This window comes from Lynx rufus, unplaced genomic scaffold (genome assembly GCF_022079265.1).
Source record: "Lynx rufus isolate CCGP_SWC_20201006 ecotype Redwood Valley unplaced genomic scaffold, mLynRuf1.p SCAF_1, whole genome shotgun sequence".
Lineage (NCBI taxonomy): Eukaryota > Metazoa > Chordata > Mammalia > Carnivora > Felidae > Lynx > Lynx rufus.
Window position 1 is genome coordinate 83,305,355 of NW_025814823.1, and position 23,123 is coordinate 83,328,477.

General features: G+C 35.1%; 1 protein-coding gene across 1 annotated transcript; it reads right to left on the reverse strand.

Annotated features, from left to right (window-relative positions):
* Positions 1 to 17,177: 17,177 nt before the first annotated feature.
* Positions 17,178 to 18,053, reverse strand: LOC124517672 (olfactory receptor 2M3-like). Its single transcript, XM_047087127.1, has one exon. The coding sequence runs from the start codon at positions 18,051 to 18,053 to the stop codon at positions 17,178 to 17,180; it is 876 nt and encodes a 291-aa protein (XP_046943083.1).
* Positions 18,054 to 23,123: the final 5,070 nt, after the last annotated feature.

Below are 23,123 nucleotides of genomic sequence, written 5' to 3' on the forward strand. Positions count from 1 at the left end.
CCACCACCTCCAAGGCGGGGCCTCAGGGATTGGTCCTCAGGGCCCACAGTGGAGGCAGGACCTGCATATACCAAACCATGCCCCTCTGCACCTGGTGACTGTAAATCTACTGGAGTGGGATAGATACTGAGGAACCAGACTTCCCCATCTTCCAGACTAGCTTTGCTGCATTGTCTGGATGAATTCTAGGACAATTCTTGTTACTTAGGTATATTCTTCCTTCCTTTTCTCCTTATCCTTCCCTCCTCTAGCTGGTTACTCTAGTTGTTGTTTTTTTTAAGCAGACATGTTTAATCCATTCTCTTGATACATGTTCTATACTCCTTTCCTTTTCTTTCTCTCTCTCTGGAATAATCAAGTCATATAGTTTCTCTGTCTGGGTAACTAACTTCTTTTCTTTTTCCCCACCTCCTTCATTATTTTCCTTTTTCTACTTCCAGATTAAGCTCTTTAGTCTCTCAGCATGGTCATTGTTTATTTTTTCTTTTTCCCTGCCCCTGTAATTTCTCTCTTTATATGTGCTAGTCCATCAGCACCATCTCCACCATGTTCTTGTAACTGGTGTTTCTGGTTTTATGCTTTTGGACTTGTTTGTTTGTTTGCTTGCTTCATTTGTTTGAGTGTTTGTGTGTTTTTGTTTCCTATTTGTTTGCCTGTTTTTTTTTCCTTTCCAGGGCTACTTCAAGGAACAAATCAAAACCCACCTGGTGGAGGGTCCAAAACATCACTACAAGTAAAGAAATAGAATAACCAAAATCACAACAACAGAAATGAAGTAACACTCTCCAAAAAACACTTCGTGAAGGGCCTGGCCATGGACAGTGTACAGTAATATAGCAGTGCTTGCAGGTGCAGAGTACATAACAAGCTTTTAAAACTCATTAGGGACAGAAAACTAGCCAAAATGAAGACATGGAAGAATTCTCATGAAAAGAAATTCCAGGAAGAAGTGACAGATAAAGAATTGATCAAAAACATATTTAAGCAACATAACTGAACAAGAATTTAGAATAGCAGTCATAAGATTAATTTCTGTCTTGAAAAAAGCATAGAAGACAGTAGAGAATCTATTGCTGCAGAGATCAAGGAACTAAAAAAATAGTCATGATGAATTAAAAACTGTTGTGCATGAAGTGCAACATAAAATGGAGATGGCCACCGCATGGATTGAAGAGGAAGAGGGGAGAATAGATGAATTAGAAGATAAAATTATTGAAAAAGAGGAAGCTGAGAAAAAGAGAGATAGAAAAATTCAGGATCACGAGGAGAGAAGTAGAGAACTAAGTGATTCAATCAAACAGAACAATATCTGTATCATCGGTTTTCCAGAGGAAGAATAAGAGAGAGAAAGGGGCTGAAGGTGTTCTTGAACAAATCATTGCTGAGAACTTCCCTGATCTGGGAAAGGAAAGAAGCATTTAAATCCAAGAGGCACAGAGAACTCTCTTCAGATGTAACTTCAATCAATGACATATCATACTGAAACTGGCAAAATACAAGGAAAAAGAGAAAACTTGAAAGCAGCTAGGGATAAACAGGCTATAACTTACAAAGGTAGACCCATAAGAGTAGTGACAGACCTGTCTAATGAAATTCAGCAGGCCGGAAAGGAATGGCAGGAAATCTTCAGTGTGTTGAAAAGGAAAAATATGCAGCCCAGAATCCTTTATCCAGCAAGACTGTCATTCAGAATATAAAGAGAGATAAAGGTCTTCCCAAAGGAAGAAAAACTGAAGGAATTCATCACCACTAAACCAGCCCTACAAGAGATCCTAAGAGGGACTCTGTGAGTGAAATGTTGTAAGGACCACAAAGGACCAGAGACATCACTACAAGCAAGAAACCTACAGATGACACAATGACTCTAAACCTATATCTTTCAACAATAGCACTGAATGTAAATGGACCAATACTCCAATCAAAAGACATAGGGTATCAGAATGGATTAAACAAAAAAGCAAGATACATACATTTATTGTCTACAACAGACCCATTTTAGATCTCAGGACACCTTCAGATTGAAAGTGAGTAGAAGGAGAAATACTTATCATGCTACTGGAAGTCAAAGGAGAGCTGTAGTAGCCATACTCATATCAGACAAATTAGGCTTTAAATTAGATTGTACAAGAGATGAAGAAGGGCATTATATAATAATTACTGGGTCTATCTTTCAGGAAGAACTAACAATTATAAATGTCTGTGCACCAAATTCCAGAGCACACAAATATAAAAAAAATAATCACAAACATACCAACCTTATTGGTAAGAATGTGGTAATTGCAGGGACTTTAATACTCCACTTACAACAATGGACATATCTAGACAGAGAATCAGTGAAGAAACAATAGGCATGAATGATACATTGGATCAGATGGACTTTACAGATATATTTAGAACTCTACATCCTAAAACAGCAGAATATATTTTCTTCTCAAGTGCACACGGAACATTCTCCAAGATAGATCACATACTGGGTCACAAAACAGCCCTCGATAAATGTAAAAGAATTGAGATGATACCACGCACACTCTGAGATCACAATACTGTGAAAATTTAAATCAACAACAGGAAAAAATCTGGAAAACCTCCAAAAGCATGGAGGTTAAAGAACATCCTAATAAAGAATGAATGGGTCAACCAGGCAATTAGAGAATAAATTTAAAAATATATATTTGGAAACAAAAGAAAATGAAAACACAACAATGCAACCCCTTGAGATGCAGCAAAAGAGGAAAATACATTGCAATCCAGGCTATCTCAAGAAACAAGAAAAATCCCCAATATGAATATAACAGCACATCTAAAGGAACTAGAAGCAGAAAAGCAAATACACACCAAACCCAGCAGAAGAGAAATAATAAAGATTAGAGCAAAAATAAACAATATAGAATCCAAAAAAAAATCCACAGACACAACAACAACAAAACCCCCACAAAAAACAGTAAAACAGATCAATGAAACTAAGAGATTGTTTTTTTTTTTTTTAAATTTTTTTTTCAACGTTTTTTTTTTTTATTTATTTTTGGGACAGAGAGAGACAGAGCATGAACAGGGGAGGGGCAGAGAGAGAGGGAGACACAGAATCAGAAACAGGCTCCAGGCTCCGAGCCATCAGCCCAGAGCCTGACGCGGGGCTCGAACTCACGGACCGCGAGATCGTGACCTGGCTGAAGTCGGACACTTAACCGACTGCGCCACCCAGGCGCCCCAGAGATTGTTTTTAAAATAAACATAATTGATAAACCTCTATCTAGGCTTCTCAACAAGAAAAGAGAGATGACCCAAATAGATAAAATCATGAAAGAAAGTGAAATTATTAGAAACAATCCCTCAGAAATACAAGCTATTATCAAAGAAAACTATGGATAATTACATGCCAACAAACTGGACTACCTGGCAGAAGTGGACAAACTCTAAACATGCACATATGTACACACACACACACACACGCACACACACACACACTACCAAAACTCAACGAGGAAGAAATAGAGAATTTGAACAGACCCATAACTAGTGAAATATTGAATCAGTTTTCAAAAATCTCCCAACAAATAAGAGTACAGGACCAGATAGCTTCCCTGGGGAATTCGACCGGATATTTCAAGCAGAGATAATACCTATCCTTCCCATGTGGTTCCAAAAAATAGAAATGGAAGGAAAACTTCTGGATTCATTCTATGAAGCCAGCATTACTTTGATTCCCAAACCAGATAGAGACCCATCAAAAAATTGAATTACAGGCCAATATCCATAATGAATATGGATGCAAAAATTGTCAACAAGATATTAGCAAATCTAATTCAACAGCATATAAAAAGAATTATTCACCATGATCAAGTGGGATTCATTCCTGATCTTCAGGACTGGTTCGATATTAGCAAATCAATCAATATGATACACACATTAATAAAAGAAAGGATAAGAACCATATGATCCTGTCAGAGATGCATAAAAATCATTTGACAAAATACAACATCTTTCCTTAATAAAAAACCCTGAGAAAGTCGGGATAGAAGGATCATACCTAAACATCATAAAATCCATTCATGAGAAGCCTACAGCTAATATAATCCTCAATGGGGAAAAACTGAGAGCTTTCCCCCTGATATCAGGGACACTACAGGAATGTCCATTCTCACCGCTGTTGTTTAACATAGTGTTGGAAGTTCTAGCATCAGCAATAATACAACAAAAGGAAATCAAAGGCATCAAAATTGGCAAAGATGAAGTCAACCTCTAGCTTTTTGCAGATGACAGCATACCATACATGGAAAACCCAACAGACTCCACCAAAAGTCTACTAGAACTGATACATGAATTCAGCATAGTCTCAAGGTACAAAACTAATGTACATAAATCAGTTGCATATTTATACACAAACAATGAAGCAACTGAAAGAGAAATAAAGAAACTTATCCCACTTACAATTGCACCAAGAACCATAAAACACCCAGGAATAAACCTAACCAAAGATGTAAAAGATCTGTATGCTGAAAACTATAGAAAGTTTATGAGGGAAATTGAAGTAGACATAAAGAAAGGGGAAAACATTCCATGCTCATGGTTTGAAAGAGTAAATATTGTTAAAATGTCAATACTATCCAAAGCAATGTATGCATTCAATGCAATTCCAATCAAAATTGCATCACCATTCTTCTCAAAGCTAGAACAATCCTATAATTTGTATGAAACCACAAAAGAACCAGAATAGCCAAAATAATATTGAGGATGAAAACAAAGTGGCAGACATCACCATCCCAGACTTTAGCCTCTACTACAAAGCTGTACTAATGAAGACAGTATGGTACTGGCACAAAAACAGACACATAGAACAATGGAATTGAATAGACAGCCCAGAATTGGACCCACAAATGTATGGCCCACTAATCTTTGACAAAGCAGGAAAGAGTATCAAATGGAAATAAGACAATCTCTTTAATGAATGGTGATTGGAGAACTGGACAGCAACATGAAGAATGAAACTAGACCACTTTCTTACACCATTCACAAAAAGAAACTCAAAGTGGATGAGAGACCTGAATGTGAGACAGGAAACCATCAAAACCATAGAGGAGAAAGCAGGAAACACCCTCTTTGATCTCAGCTGCAGCATTTATTTTAATATGAAATTTATTGTCAAGTTGTTTTCCATACAACACCCAGTGCTCTTCCCTACAGGTGCCCTCCTCAATTCCCATCACCCACTTTCCCCTCCCTCCCATTACCCATCAACCCTCAGTTTATTCTCAGTTTTAAGGGCCTCTTATGGTTTGCCTCCCTCCCTCTTTAACTTTTTTTCCCCTCCCCTCCCCCATGGCCTTCTGTTAAGTTTCTCAGGATCCACATAAGAGTGAAAACATATGGTATGTTTCTCTCTATGATTTATTTCACTTAGCATATCACTCTCCAGTTCCATCCACGTTGCTAAATAAAGCCATATTTCATTCTTTCTCATTGCCAAGTAGTATTCCTTTGTATATATAAACCACAATTTTTTTTCCATTCATCTTACATGACACATATCCAAAGGCAAGGGAATTGAAAGCAAAAATGAACTATTGGGACCTAATAAAGATAAAAAGCTTCTGAACTGCAAAACAAACAATCAACAACACTAAAAGTCAACCAATGGAATGGGATTACATATTTGAAAATGATATATCGCATAAAGGGCTAATATTCAAAATCTATAAAGAACTCACCAAACTCCACACTGAAAAACAAATAATCCAGTGAAGAAATGGGCATAAGACATGAATAGACACTTTTCCAAAGAAGACATCCATATGGTCAACAGACACATGAAATGATGCTCAGTGTCACTCATCATCAGAGAAATACCAATCAAAGCCACACTGTGATACCACCTCATGCCTGTCAGAGTGGCTACAATGAACAAATCAGGAGACTATAGATGGTGGTGAGAATGTGGAGAAACACTGCACTGTTGCACTGTTGGTGGAATGCAAACTGGTGCAGCCACTCTGGAAAACAGTGTGGAGGTTTCTCTAAAAAAAATAAAAATAAAAATAGAACTACCCTATGACCCAGCAGTAGCATTGCTAGGAATTTACCCAAGGGATACAGGAGTGCTGATGCATAGGGGTGCATGAACTCCAATGTTTATAGCAGCACTTTCAACAATAGCTAAATCATGGAAAGAGCCTAATGTTCATCAACTGACGAATGGATAATGAAGATATTGCTTATATATAGAATGGAATACTAATTGGCAATGAGGAAGAATGAAGTCTGGCCATTTGAAGCAATATGGATGGAACTGGAGGGTATTATGCTAAGTGAAATAAGTCATTGAGAGAAAGAGATACCATACGTTTTCACTTCATATATGGATCTTGAGAAACTTAACAGAAGAATATGGGGAGGGGAAGGGGGGAAAATTTACATACAGATAAGGAGGGAGGCAAACCACAAGAGACTCTTAAATACAGAAAACAAACTTAGGGTTGTTAGGGGGTAAGGGAGAGGGAAAAATGGGCGATGGGCATTGAGGAGGGCACCTGTTGGGATGAGCCCTGGGTGTTGTATGGAAGCCAATTTGACATTATATTTTTAAAAAAGAGAATAAATCCTAATATTTCTCCATCTCTTCAAGAAAATAAAAAAGGAGATAAGACTCCTAAAATCATTTTATGAGACCCACCTAACTTTGAAACTAAAGACAGAAAAGGACATTACCAGGAAAGAAAACTACAGACAATATCCTTAATGAATGTCAGTGCAAAAATTCTACAACAGCAACAATAACAACAAAATTTGCTTTTTAATTCACAGCACACTAAAAGAATTATTCACCATGATCAAGTGCCATTCATATAGGATATCAATATCATTGCAAATGGCAAGATTTAATTTTTTTTTATGGCTGAGCAAAATTCCATCAGAAATACAAACTTCTCGTTTATCCAGTCATCAGTCAATGGACATTTTTGGTATTTCCACAATTTGGCCATTGTAGATAATGCTGCTATATAAAGATAAGGGTGCATTTTCCCTTAGAATTACCGTTTTTATATTCCTTTGGTAATTAATTAGTAGTGTAATTGCTTAATCAAATGGTAGATCTATTTTTAACTTTTTTGAAACCTTCATACTGTTTTGCAGTTTACATTTCTAACAATAGTGCAGGGATTTTCCTCTTTCTACACCTCCTCACCAACACCTGTTATTTCTTGTGTTGTTGGTTTTAGCCCTTCTGACTAGTGAGAAATGATATCTCATTGTATTTTTTATTTGAATTTCCTACAGGATCATCATATTGAGTATCTTTCCATGGGTCTTCTGGCCATCTGTATGTCTTCTTTGTAAAAATATTTATTTATCTATGCTGCCCATTTTTAATTGGATTATTTGAGTTTGGGGTGCTGAGTTTAATAGTTCTTTATACATTTTAGATAATAACAATTTACCAGATTTGTAATTTGAAAATATCTTCTCCCAGCGCATAGGTTGCTTTCAGTTTTGTTGTTTCCTTCACTGTGCACAAGTTTTTAAATTTGATGTAGTCCCAATAGTTAATTTTTTATTTTGTTATATTGCCTCAGCAGATGCATCTAGAAATAATTTGCTACTGCCAAAAGGGACAAATTTATTGCCTATGTTCTCCTCCAGCATTTTTACCATTTCAAATCTCACATTTAGATTTTTAATCTATTTGGGCTTCACTTTTTTGTATGGTGTAAGTTTTCCAGTTTCATTCTTTTGAATGTTTCTGTCCAATTTTTCCAAACCATTGGGTGAAGAGATGGTCTTTTTCCATTGAATATTATTTCCTGTTTTGTCAAAGTTTAATTGATTATATTGGTGGGGATTCTTTTCTGGATTTTCTTTTCTGTTCCATTGATCTATGTGTCTGTTTTGTGCCACTTCCATACTGTCTTGATCCCTATAGCTTTATAGTGTAGCTTGAAGTCTGCAGTTGTGATGTCCCCAACTTTGCTTTTCTTTTTCAAGTTTCCTTTGACTATCTCCATCTTTTGTGATTCTGTACAAATTTTAGGATTTTTTTTGTTCTGGCTCTGTGAACAGTGCTGTTGGAATTTTGATAAGGAATGCATTGAATGTGCAGGTTACTTTGGAAAGTGTAGACGTTTTTACAATATCTGTTTTGATCCATGAGTATTGAATGTCTTTCCATTTCTTAGAGTTATCTGCAATTTTTTCATCAATGTTGCATAGTTTTCAGGGCACAGTTATTTTATCTCTTTGGTTAGGATTATTCCTAGATTTCTTATGTTTTTTTTTTTTTTGGTACAATGTGGTGCAACATGGGATTTATTCCTTAATTTCTCTTCTGCTGCTTCATTATTGGTCTATAGAAATGAAACACATTTATGTACATTGATTTTTTTCATCCTGTGACTTTACTGAGTTTGTTTATCAGATACAGGAGTTTTTTGGGGGAGCCTTTCAGGTTTTCTATACAGAGTATCATGTCATCTGCAAGCAGTGAAAGGTTGGCTTCTATCTTCCCAATCTGGATGTTATGTATGTATGTATGTATGTATTTATTATCTAGTTGCTGCATTTAGGACTTACAGTACTATAGTAAATAACAGCGGTGATACTGCATATTTCTCTCTTGGTTCCTGACTTCAGAGAAAAAGCTCTCACATTATCTCCTTTGAGGAGGATATTAGTTGTGGGTTTTTCATATATGGACTTTATTATGTAATGGTATGTTCCCTCTAAAAGTACATTCTTGAGGGTTTTTACCATGAATGAATGTTGGGTTTTGCCAAATTCTTTTTCTGCATCTATTGAAATTATCATATGGTTCTTATCTTTTTAAAAAAAATATGTTGTATCATGTTGATTGGTTTTTAAATACTGATCCACACTTGCAACCCAGAAATATACGCCACTTGATTGTAGTGAAGGATTTTTTAAATGCATTTTTGGATACAGTTTACTAGTACTTTATTGATTATTTTTAAAATCTAAGTTTATCAAGGATATTAGCCTTTGTTGTTGTTGCCGTTGTTGTTGTTTTAGTAGTATAATTATCGTCATTTTCTGATATTGGTATCAGGTTAATCCTGGCCTCACAAAACGAATTTTGTGGATTTTCTTTGCATTTCTTTTCTTTTTCTTTTTCTTTCTTCTTTTTTATTTTTTAAACAGTTTGGCAATGGGTATCAACTCTTCTTTATATCTTTGGTAATATTTCCACTAGAAGCCATTTTTTAATATTTTTAATGTTTATTTGTATTTTTAATTTTTAATGTTTATTAATTTTCGAGAGAGAGAGAGACAGAAAGATTGTGAGCAGGGCAGGGTCAGAGAGAGAGGGAGACATACAATCTGAAGCAGGCTCCAGGCTCTGAGCTGTCAGCACAGAGCATGACATGGGGCTCAAACTCAAGAATTGTGAGATCACACCTGAGCTGAAGTCAGAGGCTTAACTGACTGAGCCACCCAGGCACCCCCTTGGAGACAGTTTTCATGAAATTTGTTCACTGGGAGTTTTTGATCACCTAATGTCTTTGTTGGTTATCATTCTTTGTTGTTCAAGTTTTCTACTTCTTGTTTTCATTTTGGTAGTATATATATTTCTAGAAATTTATCCATTTTTTCCAGGTTGTGTAATTTACAGGAATACAGTTTTTCATAAAACTCTCTTATAATTGGTTGTAGTACTTTTTGTATGTTCTTATTGCTCTTCTTTCATTTGTTATTCTATTGAGTTCTTTTGCTTTTGTTTTTGATAAGTACAGGTATAGCTTTTGCAATTTTATTGATTTTTTTTAAGAACAAGTTTCTTATTTCATTCATCTGTTCTTTATTTTTCTTGTTTTCATTTTTATATCATTTAATTCTACTCTAATACTTATTATTTTATTTCTTCTGCTGGCCTTAGGCTTTGTTTATTGTTCTTTGCCTAACTCCTTTATTTGTAAGGTTAGGTCATTTGAGATTTTTCTTACGTCTTGGAGTAAGCCTGTGTTGCTTTATGCTTCCAAGATGGCTTTGGCTGCATATGACACAGAGCCCAATGTGGGGATCAAACTCACGAACTGTGAGATCATGACATGAGATGAAATTGGGCACTTAACTGACTGGGCCACCCAGGTGGCTCTTTCTTATTTGATGCCTCCAACATAAAATTTATTACATTTGATAAACTCACTGAATTCCTTAATTCAATTCTCATGTTCCATATTTCATTGCTTTCCAGGTTTCTGTGTCATTAATTTGTTCCTTTGTTTCTTGTAGCTTACTGCTCATTGCGTCAAGCCTGTTTTTCATCTCTACTTTTGCATTCTTCCACTTTGATTGATTCTTTTTAATGTCTTTTATCTCTCTCTGGGAAATTTGCACTGATGTCTTTTATGATGTTTTCAAACACAACTAGTGTCTTTTGATCATTGTTTTAAATTATCCATCAGACATATTACTTACATCTGATTTATTTAGTTCTGTTCATGTTGCCTTATACTGTTCTTTCATTTGTGATAAATTACTCCATAATTACATTTTGTCTAATTCTCTGTCTTTTCCCCTGTTTTAGAAAGGGAGTTATGTTTCCTGCTCATGAAAGTAATGTCAATATGAAGAAGAGGTCATGTACTGCCCCAGATCTAGTGGTTAAGTAGTGCCTCTGGTGTGAGTTATATTCACTCTACTATTGTGTTTTGGCTACACTATCCTTCAAGCCAGTCATCTGCAAAAGCTCTCCTGGGATGATTTGTGGAGTTTTTGATCTCTGGCTTAAAAGTGGTTTTAACTAGGTGTTCTCTGTTATGCTTGTGAAATGAGACTTGACACCACCTGCACTGGGACTCAGGCTCTGTAGAACTCTCTGGTCAGGAGACCTGGTGTGGGGAGATGTTTTTGCTGGTCTTCTGAACGAGGGGCTCACCATGTTGGTATTAGCCAAGCTTGACTGAGAAGGGTAATTCTATCAGATATCTTGAGGGCAGGGCTTGATGTAAAAAGTTAGACAACCCTGTTTGGTCCTGATTCTTCCTGCAGGTGGCACTGTGTTAACACTAGTGGCAGGGAAGAGAAAATTGCCAACCAACTCTTTTGTTCCCAGAGAGTCATCTCAATGAAAGCTGCCACTCAGGGAAACACCTTGCAAAGAGCAAATAATCTTTACCCTGTGTTCCCCAGATATTCTTCAGATTGCTATTTTCATGCAATTTGCCCCCAGGTTGTTTGTCTGAGTCTCTACAGGGGCAGGGCAGTGAGTGCACTCTGGGCTCTATCTGGTCATCACTTGCTGACCTCTATAACTGTATGCTTAGAAACTGAGAACAATCTGAGGGTTGATGGGGGGTTGGAAGGAGGGGAGGGTGGGTGATGGGTATTGTGGAGGGTACCTGTTGGGATGAGCACTGGGTGATGTATGGAAACCAATTTTACAAAAAAAATCATATTAAGAAAAATTAAAAAGAAAACACATATGTTGCAAAAACTCATGAAATTCACCTCCTCTAGTTTCCCAAGATAATGGCTTTGGAAAAAAATGATCTCCTTGTGCACGTCTCTGTGTACTGCTCTCTTTCTCTCACCCACCTCTGTGGCCATGACTCCCTGTCCTCCCTAGTTCCTATGATCTGTTTCTCCTCTAAACTTGGTCTCCACACTTCCTACCCTCTTTGGTGTGGTATCTTCTCTCCCTGTAGTTGTGAAGTTTGTTTTTTCAGTCTTCAGGGCTACTTTTGATATATGTGGGATGATTTAATAGGTACCTACTTGTGTTTATGGTATGACACCAGCTATGTGTCCTCCTAGTCCATCACCATCCTCTGTATCCCTTATGATCATTTTAATAGATGGAGACAAATAGTTTGAAAAAAAACTTAACATCTGTTTGTGATTAAAAACTCTTAATAATTAAGTATAGATATAATTAATATCTCAAAATAATGAAGACCATATATGACAAGCCCAAAACTAACATCATACTCAATGATCAACAACTGGAAACTTTTCTTTATGATCAAGGATAAGACAAGAGTGCATTGATCCTATTCAGTATTTTTACTGAAGTCCTTGTCTGAGTAATCAGACAAGAGACATAAATAAATGCATCTTAATTTGAAAAGGAGTAAAATTGTCTCTATATGAAAATGACATGTTTTTATTTACATAGAAAATCCTTAATACTCCACGAAAAAAACCTCTTAAGTGTAATCCATGATTTCAGTAATGGTGCTGCATACAAATCAATATACAACATTTAGTAGTACATCTCCACACTTATAACAAATTATCTGAAAAAAAGCAATAAATAAAAACATACAATTTACAAAAAAATAAAAGTAAAATACTTAAAAGTAAACTTAACCAAAGGAGCAAAAGATCTTTACCTTGAAAACTACATTATACAGGTTGCAAAATTTAAGATAGATAAGTGGATATATAACTCACTTTCAAGAATTGGAAAAATTAATGTTGTTAAAATGTCAATACTATCAAAAGCCATCTATAGATTCAATGAAATCCCTGTCAAGATTTTAATGGCACACTTTGCAGAATAGAAAAAATAATCTAAAAATTTATGTAGAGCACAAAATACCTGAAGTAGCCAAAGCTATCCTGAACAAAGATGAGGCACCATACTTCCTCATTTCAGGATATATTATAAATCATGCTAGTGAAAAGAGTATTGTCTTATTGTAAAAACAGACAGATCAATGCAATAGAATTAAGAACTCAGAAATAAACCCAAGTATATACCTTCACCTAATGATTGACAAAAGAGTCAAGAATACTCAATGGAAAAAGACAATACCTTCAACAAATGTTGGTGGGAATATCGGATATTCACATATATAAGAATAAAATTAAACTATCTTATACCACTCACCAAAATTAACATGTAAAGAATTAAAAATTAAATCTAAAACCTCATATCATGAAGCCCCTGAAGGAAAATATAGAAAAATAAACCTCTTTAACTTGACTTTTAGATATGATATTTTTGGATGTAACACGTAAAGCTTAATGACTAAAAATTTTAATTATGAGATCATATCAAAGTAAAAGGCTTCTGCAAAACAACATGAGTAAACACAAAGTTAAAAGCCAACCTACACAATATGAAATCTATTTTTTCATGCCGTATTTCTGATAAGGGTTGAGTATCCACCATATATGCAAAAAAATAACTTCATACAACTTAATATCTAAATATATTTCAATTAAAAAATAAGCAAATTACCTGATTATAAATTTTTCCAAAGAATATATATTAATTACCAATGGATATATGAAAAGATAGCATCAGCAGTATTTAAGAATAGGGAAATTATAACCACCATGACATTTTACCTCAAACCTATTAGAAAGGTCATCATCAAAAGACAAGAAATGATAAAAAGTGGTATGAGTGTGAAAAGAGGGGAATTTTGGTGGGGTTGTAAGCTGGTAAAGACACTGAGTAAAATAATGTAGAGGAACTTCAACAGATTAAAAAATAATAGAAGTACCATGTGTTACAGTATTTCTGCTTCTGAGAATATACCCAGAGAAAATGAAAATGCTAATTTAAAAATGTATCTCCAACCCTATAATTATAGCAGCATTATGCACAATATATAAGACATGGAAACAATGTAAATGTCCACGGATAGATGAATTGATAAAACTGTTGTGTTGTGTATATATCTATTGAAATATTTTTCAGCCATAATATGATGATGAAATTCTTTCATTTGTTACAGCACAAATGGAATTTGAGGACATCATTTATGTAAAACAATTAAGAAAAACAAAGTAATATTGTATGACTTCCCTTGTATGTGAACCAATACACACACTCTTAGAAAAGAGATCAGACTCATATGAGGACTTTAAGAGACAAAACAGATGAACATAAGAGAAGGGAAACAAAAAAATATAAAAACAGGGAGGGAGACAAAACATAAGAGGCTCACAAATATGGGAACAAACAGAAGGTTACTGGAGAGGGTGTGGGAGGGGCGATGGGCTAAATGGGTAAGGGGCATTAAGGAATCTACTCCTGAAATCATTGTTGCACTATATGCTAATTTGGGTATAAATTAAAAAAATAAAATAAAATAAAGAGATTAGATATTTTTTTTCCAAATAAGTATTAGGAATGCAATGTAATACATAATGACTTTAGTAAAAACTGTTGTACTGCTATGGCTATATATGAAAGTTAAGATGATATAAAAGACAAAGAAAATTAAATGGGTGGATCCTCACAAAAGGACGTTAGAGTGGGAGAGAGCCAAAGCATAAGAGACTGTTAAAAACTGAGAACAAACTGAGGGTTGATGGGGGGTGGGAGGGAGGGGCGGGTGGGTGATGGGTATTGAGGAGGGCACCTTTTGGGATGAGCACTGGGTGTTGTATGGAAACCAATTTGTCAATAAACTTCATATAAAAAAAAATAAATGGGTGGATCCTAAGAATTCTCATCACAAGAAAAAAATAAGTCTCTTCTTTTGGTTTTTCTTTATTTCAATTTATACAAAAAGATAAATGTTAACTCAAATTTGTGGTAATTATTACACAATATGTATGACTGAAATAACTATGCTGTACTTTTTAAACTTGTACAGTGCTGAGTTTGAATTGCGTCTCAGTAAACCTGAGGGGGGAAAAATGATGATGAATGAAATAAAAATAAAATGTTCTCAACATGGAAAAAAAGAAAGAAAGAAAGAAAGAAAGAAAGAAAGAAAGAAAGAAAGACTTGCTAGTTCTTGCTAAATAGGTTCAATGGGCATAATGTCATCAATAAGTGGAGCAGTGTGAGGATTTGTGCAGTATCAAAACAACAAAGATTTCAATGGGCAATGTTCTGGCAAAGAACTGATGCAGCCCTGAAGCAAAACTGTAAAGGTACATTGTTGACCAAAACAGGCAAAAACAAACTGTTTCAGGCGGTATTTACAAAGTAGTATAGGAAGAAAAAAAGCATGTTAATAGATGTATACTAAATACCAGGAGTTGTGCTAATTGTCTCCAGCAGAGATGATATATCAGGACAGAAGCTATAATTAGATTTATCCCTTGATTAATTTTCTGATAATACATAGTTATACTCTGAGATTCATCTGAGTCTGTACAGGCCAAACTAATTAATTACATGGGAATCTAGTAGTTATCACTAATTTGCATTTTTCATGTTTTGATGATGGTATTAATTTCTGCACTTCCCTCGGGGATGTAGTATTGTTTCTGTTTTACCATATGGGCTAAATTGGATAAAAATGAAGCCTTTCACATTGCTCTTTTAACCATAATATCCTCATCCTATAGATTAAATATTGATCTAGTGATTCTCCTGGTTGTCAAGTATATTTATTCCAATTATACATTCAGTACTGAAGGAACAACAGGAAGTATAGGTCATGGCCCCAAGAACACCATAAGCCTTACTTTGACTTGCCAACCATATTGGTATTTGAGGTCATTAGAAATCAGAATTATTTGGAACCAATGTTTAGTAATCTTGAAAGGGTTGAGACTTCATTTTTTTATGTATAGTCACTTCAGACCAAATGGGGAATGGTTGAATTAAGATAGCATTGAGCCCATATAAATTAATTTAGCTTTATCTAGTGTCATATTTTCCCCTCTTTTGTGTAGTACCTAGAGAATATAGGGCAAGCATGTCCTCCTGGAGTCTATCAATATATAATAGCTAGATCTTGCAATTTTTTTTGTTATATAAATGTTTTTTTCTTGGATCAGAATGTGAACCCAACTTCTTAGAATGTGATTGGTCTGACCCTCTGGTCCATAGGCAACTCCTTCCACCCTATAGCAGGGCTTACAGAGAAAATATGGATAGGCACCAGCATCCAGGATACACAGGGATCTGCTTTCCATTGTAAGAGGGTAGGGAATATTAGTGCCAAGCCAAAGTTCTAAGATAATCAATGAACAAGATTGGAGACTTTTAAGATATAAGAAAACATAGAAGGAAGAAGGAAAAAAACAGGAAGAATTGTCAGTTTCCACATATAGTACAGTGCATTTGTTTGTTTTGGTTGTTTGAAAAAAAGGGACAAGAAAAAAATGAAAAAATCTATACACAATGTTAAGTATTCCTTGGCAATCAGAGCATAGGTTGAACGTGATTAAAGGATGTTAACCCACAAAAGACATAAAAAATTGGGAATGCTTATATATATAAGGTCCATTGTAGACTTTTCTATAAATATACTGCAGACTCACCAAAGACAATTTGGTTAAGCAGACAGAATAAACAGATAATTCAGGATCTCTTTTTACATGACAAAACATTAGAAACAAGAGCAAAGATGTGTGAAAAGTCCTCAATTTTGTTCAAAATCTATGTGGTTACCATAATTGACTAGGAGTTATGAAGATTCACTGAAAGAAAGAAGCTGACATGAAATATATGAGAAAATATGTCCATCTATGATGATCCAGAATAAAAAAAATACACATTAGTATGTGAGTATAATTGGATTTCTCATGGAAACAGAATCCCTCAAAATCCTGAAAATAATTCAACTAGGCATTACAGAAACCCAATTAACTCTTAACATTATTTTAAAAAGACAGTGTAGGGGTGCCTGGGTGGCTCAGTTGGTTGAGTGTCCAGCTTTGGATCAGGTCATGATTTCACGGTTCATGAGTTTGAGTCCCACAAATGGGCTCTGTGTTGACACCTCAGAGCCTGGATTTGGATTCTGTGTCTCTCTCTCCTTCTGCCTTTCCCCTGCTTGCACTCTATATTGAACATTGTATAAATTTAAAAATCCCAGTGTATGAAATCTTCACCTAAAATGACTCTAAAGTGACTGCATTAAGTTTTGGGTTTACCACATGGTGAAAGAAGCTTTGTTTGTTACCCAGATATAAGTCACAACATTCCTGATAACTTTAAATCAACCTATAGTGTCCTTATTCAAGAAAAGGTCATAACTGTAAGGTCATAAACTGTATTTAATCATAATGTAATTAAATATAGAATAATAATAACAATTTGAAACAGTTTTATTTAAAATCAAGGATTTGTGTGTTGCCCATGAATGTGTTATTCCAAAAATGTGCACATAAGTGTCACATTTTACAACTGATGAAAATAAAAGGAGCACTAAAGAGATATTGGCAAAGCATGAAAGTAATTAAGCAAATTATTCTCTATACTTGGAAGAATTCTCTTTCCCCAACACCTTCATGAATAGTCTGGCCAATTATTCGTTGCAGAGGCTATAGATGACAGGATTTAGCATGGGAGTAAGGATGGTGTAGAAAACAGAAACAATTTTATGCTGAGTGGGAGAACAGTCTGAAGTGGACAACATGTATATGAACAGATTTCCTCCATAGTACATTATGACCATCATGAGGTGAGAGGAACAGCTGGCAAAAGTTTGTGGGTATCCTCTCCAGAACCCATGCAAATGACAGACAGAATAACAAGCATAGGAAGCAATGATGATTGCTACAGGGAAAACAATCATTATGATACAACAGTAGAAAATAACTTCTTCAAATGTTGAAGTATCATTGCATGAGATGATTAGCATGGAAGGAAAATCACAGAAGTTGGCTATTTCCTTGAACCCACAATAGGAGAAGGAAAGTGTAGCTACAACATCAATGAGACCATCAGTAGAACCCAGGATCCAGAAAGACACAGTCATAAGTCCACAAATTTTAGAACTTATAAGATCAGTTTTTCTTAGAGGGTGGCAAACGGCAATATAACGGTCATAAGCCATGACTGCCAACAGGAAATATTCACAACCTATTAATGATGCATAGAAAAAAATTTCTGTAACACCCTGCCACAGAAATGGACTTGCTGACAGGTAGTTGAAAACCATCTTAGGTACAGTGGTGCAGATGAGCATGAGGTCCATGAGGGACAGTTGGCTGACAAGGAAGTACATGGGTGTGTGGAGTTGGGTTTCCAGGTAGATGAGGAGAACCATGACACTGTTTTCCGTGAAGGCCACTGTGAAGATGCCCAACACCAAAGAGAAGAGGAAGATGTGGTTGGGGCTGTGACTGGAGATTCCTAGAATGATGATATCAGTATTAAATATCTGATAGTCCTGTGCCATGATGAATGTTTTTTTGATCTAATACAACAAAAAGTGACATTACTTCATTAATTTGATAAATATGTACCCAGGGCCTTACAAACCTTGTGATTGTGGTAAATTCTACAGGTCAGTGATTAAGATGACTTCACCAGGATTAGGAAATTCAAAGTTCAAGAACTATAATATTGAAAAGAAATATGTCTGTTGGTATTGTCAGTCTGTAAAAGTGTTGAACATTTGCTAAGTTCAGCTTCTAAGGACCCTTTGTCGCCCTTTTAGAATTAAGCAAATAATATACATTTTTATATAATTTATAATGCATCTTCAAAAAGGAAACTTCCCCAAAGCTATTAGACAGTATGTGGAAATATCAAACGTCCTTTAAAGATAAGTTGATTTAAAAATTCAGCTTAAGTCAGCCTGTGGCAGAAAAAGTAACAGAGATAAAGAATACAATATGAACATTTGCTCTCATGATACTAGGCACTTTTTTTTACCAGTGTTAACAAAACATTTACATTTATCTATTACTTCACAGTTTAGAGTGTTTCATTTGTATTTATAGAAAATATTCTGTCCAGTAGTTGATGAATTGAGAAAGATTTTAGTTATACAAATATGGAAGCTTTGTACTTAGTAGAAACTTTGTACTAAAATAGCCCAGTGTGATAGGGTGACTTGTGTTTCACCAAAACATATGTCCAGTCTTCAACCCCAGCACCTCTGAATGTAAACTAATTTGAAAATAATTAGTTAAGATGAAATCATACTGGATGGAGTAGGGCAAACCCCAATTCAATATGACTGATGTCCTTATAAGAAGAAGGTCAAGTAAAGACAGACACAGGTAAAATTCATGATAATAGAGGCAGATATTGGAAGAATTGATAGGCACCTGGGTGGCTTAGTCAGTTAAGGGTCTGACCTTGGTTCAGGTCATGATTTCACAGTTTGTGAGTTTGAGCTCCACAATGGGCTCTGTGCTGACAGCTTAGAGCCTGCAGCCTGGATTAGATTGTGTTTCCATCTCTCTCTGCTCCTCTCCCACTTTCTCTCTCTCTCTCTCTGTCAAAAATAAATAAACTTATTTTTTTTAATAATACAAGCATTATATGAAAAAAATCATGGACTTTTAACAAACTGCTCCCATCTGTGAGCTGAAGCAAATAACTCCTGCCACAATTCTTATATCCTTACAAACAGGGTACTACTATTTTCCTCAAAATAATATTGTACAGATGAAATGAAAGAATGATATAAAATGTTTAGGACAAAAATCATATAAGAAATGAAACCAATTATCTCTGTAGCTTCATGTTCAGCAGAAAATTTGACATTAATTTCCAAATATTCTTACCTGATTGTTTATACTGTCTCTTAGTATGAGTCTAAGTAGTATATAATTCCAATGAAATAGTACATTACTGCAAAGGAAAACTACATATATTGCATGTTTTTTTGTGTTTCCACAATAAAAAATAAAAGCAGCACCTAATACACAATTGGAAATTTTGTCATTATTCATAAATGAATGGAAAGATATACTAATGAAGTATAAACAAGATGCACATTTAAGGATAGTTACTCATAGTAATCATGAGAGGGATCAAAGTCTTCATATCACCATGTATTTAAATATAATTTTTCAGTTTATTATATTATTTAGCCTCCCAGAAAAAACATCAGTATTCTAATTATAGGGCTATGGTATATCCATTAATATTAATATGTATATAGTTCTGAGAATATAACTATCTTCTTAAAGATTTTAAGCTGAAAATTATGAGTGTATTTTCAATTAAATTCTAGAAACACTCATAAGACCTTGTGTCATACCTGCTGTTAATTGTTTTATTGAAATCTCACCCTCTGTAATTTCGCAGGAAGACAAAAAGCAGCAGTATAAATGAAAACACTTTTTTTTTTTAAATACTTACCCTGGGTAGATAATTACATCTCCTTCCTTAAGTACTAGAGGAGTACTGAAACTTCTGCTCCCCATCACTTACATAACAGTAAGAGAAAAAACATACTAAATTGGAACTGTGGCAAGCACATGTCTAAACTCACTGACACTTACAAACATTGCACGTGTCAGGTATTCTTATCGATAATTTTTTTGTTTAATTTCTTCAATAATAAAACTACTTAAGTAAATTGTCCAAAGTAATGGTTTTGAAAAGTAGGAGACAAGATATTCCAATGTTAACATCAGCTCCATTTTTCTGCTCTATTAAGGTATAATTATCCAGTAAAAATTGCATATATTTAAGATATTCACCTTGATATTTTGATATATGTATACATTGTGAAATGGCATTCAAAATAAGTTAATATAACTAGCACCTCTAATAACATTATTCCTGTGTAGGGAGAACACTTGATATCTACACTTTTAGTAAATTTTAAGTATATAATACAGTTGTGTTAACCAACTTTGGTCACCATGCTATACATTAGAGATCCAGAAATTATAAAATGTTGCAACTTTACTCTCCCTTGCTTCCTCCTGTCTTCCAATATAATACAAGATGTGAGTCTCTTAACTTGGGAAGAATTGACATTTTTTAATATCTTGAAGTTCCCTACATACTTCTCAATCTATTAATATTTTCCTCCATGTGTTTTACCACCCACAAAATTGCTGTTTTTAAAGTTATTCACTTTGTTGGATAGAAAAGCTCCTGAATGTTTTACATTTGATTGTTCTTTTGTATTTTTTATTTATTTATTTTTTATTTTTTTTATTTTTTATTTTTAAATTTTTTTTCTTTTTGTATTTTTCTATTACTTTTTCTTTGTTTTTGCTGAAACATAGAAATATATTGAGTGTTTTATGTTTGTTGATCTTTTTTTTTCTTAAAATTCAAGTTAGTTAGCATAGAGTGTAGTTTTGGCTTAAGGAGTAGAACCAACCCAGTGATTCATCTCTTACATATGACAGCCAGTGCCCATCCCAAAAAATGTCCTTAGTTTGCTAACCCAAAAGGTCTTAGAGTACACTTGTGATGAGCACAGTGTGCTGTATGTAAGTGTTGAATCACTAAATTGTACACCTGAAAATAATATTACACTTTATGTTAAATAATGGAATTTAAATATTTTTTAAAAGAAAATAAGGTCCTGGAAATACCACCACCAGAGGATTTGGTGATTGTGCTCAAATTTGGGATGGATTAACGTGGGGTGCTCTGGGTTATGGGCATTTGACTACCTGGGGATCCCTATGTTGGGAACAGAACAATCACTCTAAACAGAATCAACCCACTGTACTAGAAATATGGGATGAATACCATGGGGTTGTGTAGTCATTCTGATATATTAAGGGAATATGACTTGTTTGGCACTGATTGATTGTAACACCTGTGTATTTATTGGATACCATCAAATGAAACCTCTTGGCTGTATGACACAAATCTTTGGCTGAGACTCCCATCTGGATAGTTGGGCCATTGGATATTTTGCTCTCCCTGGGGAGAGGTGAGAATCTGACTCACAGAAACAATGCTGCAAATATCTCTCTTCTCATGGTCAAATGGACCCATTCTTTAACTGGTATGATCATTCACCAGTTTAAGTACATTTCATAGATTTGTGTTTTAGTGGTCCAATAAAGCCTATGCAATTAGAATTACATTATTTCCATTGAAAGAAATATGACTGCAACAGAGTTATAAATATTTTATACTTACTATTACATAATAATATGCTTTCTTAGAAAACAATAAGTTTATATCCTGAATTTCAATGTAAGACCTATAATCATTAATAAAATTTACAAGTATCCATGCCTAATTGATGACCACTGGTAATTTTTCAATTCCTTTGGATCTGAATAGTAAAGTTGTTTCTTTTTTGAATTGATACATGGAGATTAGGTGAGTCTTTACCACTTGAAGGGGTGCCTAGGTGAATATCTCAGCTAAGCATCCAAATCTTGCTTTCAGCACAGTTCATGATCTCAGTATTACTGAGTTTCCAGTCCTGAACTGAGTTCTGTGTTGACTGGTGGAGTCTGCTTTAAATTTCCTCTTTAGCTTTTTCTCTTTGCCCTTCCCCTCTCACACAGGCATGAGAGCTCTCTCTCTCTCAAAAATAAATCAATAAATATTAAAAAAAATTTAAGAAAAGGAGTTTGGATCTGGAATGTTAAATAAAAATTTCATATTTCTGATGAAGAAAATAGAAAGTGTGATTTAAAAACATCATCTTCTTTCTTTTTTTAAAAAAATAAAGTTTATTCATTTTTGAGAGACAGAGAGAGAGAAGGGAAACAAAGTATGAGCAGGGAAAGGACAGAGAGAGGGAGACACAGAATATGAAGCAAGCCCCAGTCTCTGAGCTGTCAGCACAGAGCCTGACATGGGGTTTGAACTCACGAACTGTGAGATTATGACCTGAGACAAAGTTGGGCGCTCAAACAACTGAGCCACCCAGGCACCCCAAAAATCATCATCTTATTTCAAGTACTACATTGTTTTATTCTTCAAGCCTGGAAAAATGAAAATGAAGAATAAAAATAAAATATAAAACACTAAGTAAATGTAAAAAGCCCAGTGCACCAAATCTTAATCAAAGTGTCTCCAAGTGACTGAATACATATTTCGGTTTCCAACACAGAAAAAAGAATATTTGTTACCTGGACATATGCCACAAAATTCCTGATACCTTTTAAACAAACTATAATGTCCTTATTCAAGAAAATGCCATAAATGTACTAATAAGTTAAATACAAAATAATAATAAATATTTATAATTTTCTTTAAATTAAAGAATTGAGAAAACCACCAGAAGACTAGCAGAACGGAGTCTCCGGAGCCAAGCACAGATGAGAGGCCCACGGAAGGGGGTAGGAAGGGCTGAGAGGAGGTGCATGAGCAAGAACTGGCAGGAGGGAGCCGGGGTGGAGGGGCAGCCCGCCAGCCAAGCAGAGCCTCCGAGTCTGGCTTGCAGAAGCGGAGGGGCCGGACAGAGTATGTTCAGACAGCAAGTGCAACTTAGCATCTGGGAGGTCGTAAGTTAACAGCTCTGCTGGGAAAGCAGGAAGGCTGGAGGACAAAGGGAGGGAGAGTTGCTGAGCCCCTGGGG

Bases quoted from the DNA above. Each gene is read 5' to 3' on its own strand.
- LOC124517672 (XM_047087127.1), bottom strand. From the start codon at position 18,053: ATGGCACAGGACTATCAGATATTTAATACTGATATCATCATTCTAGGA.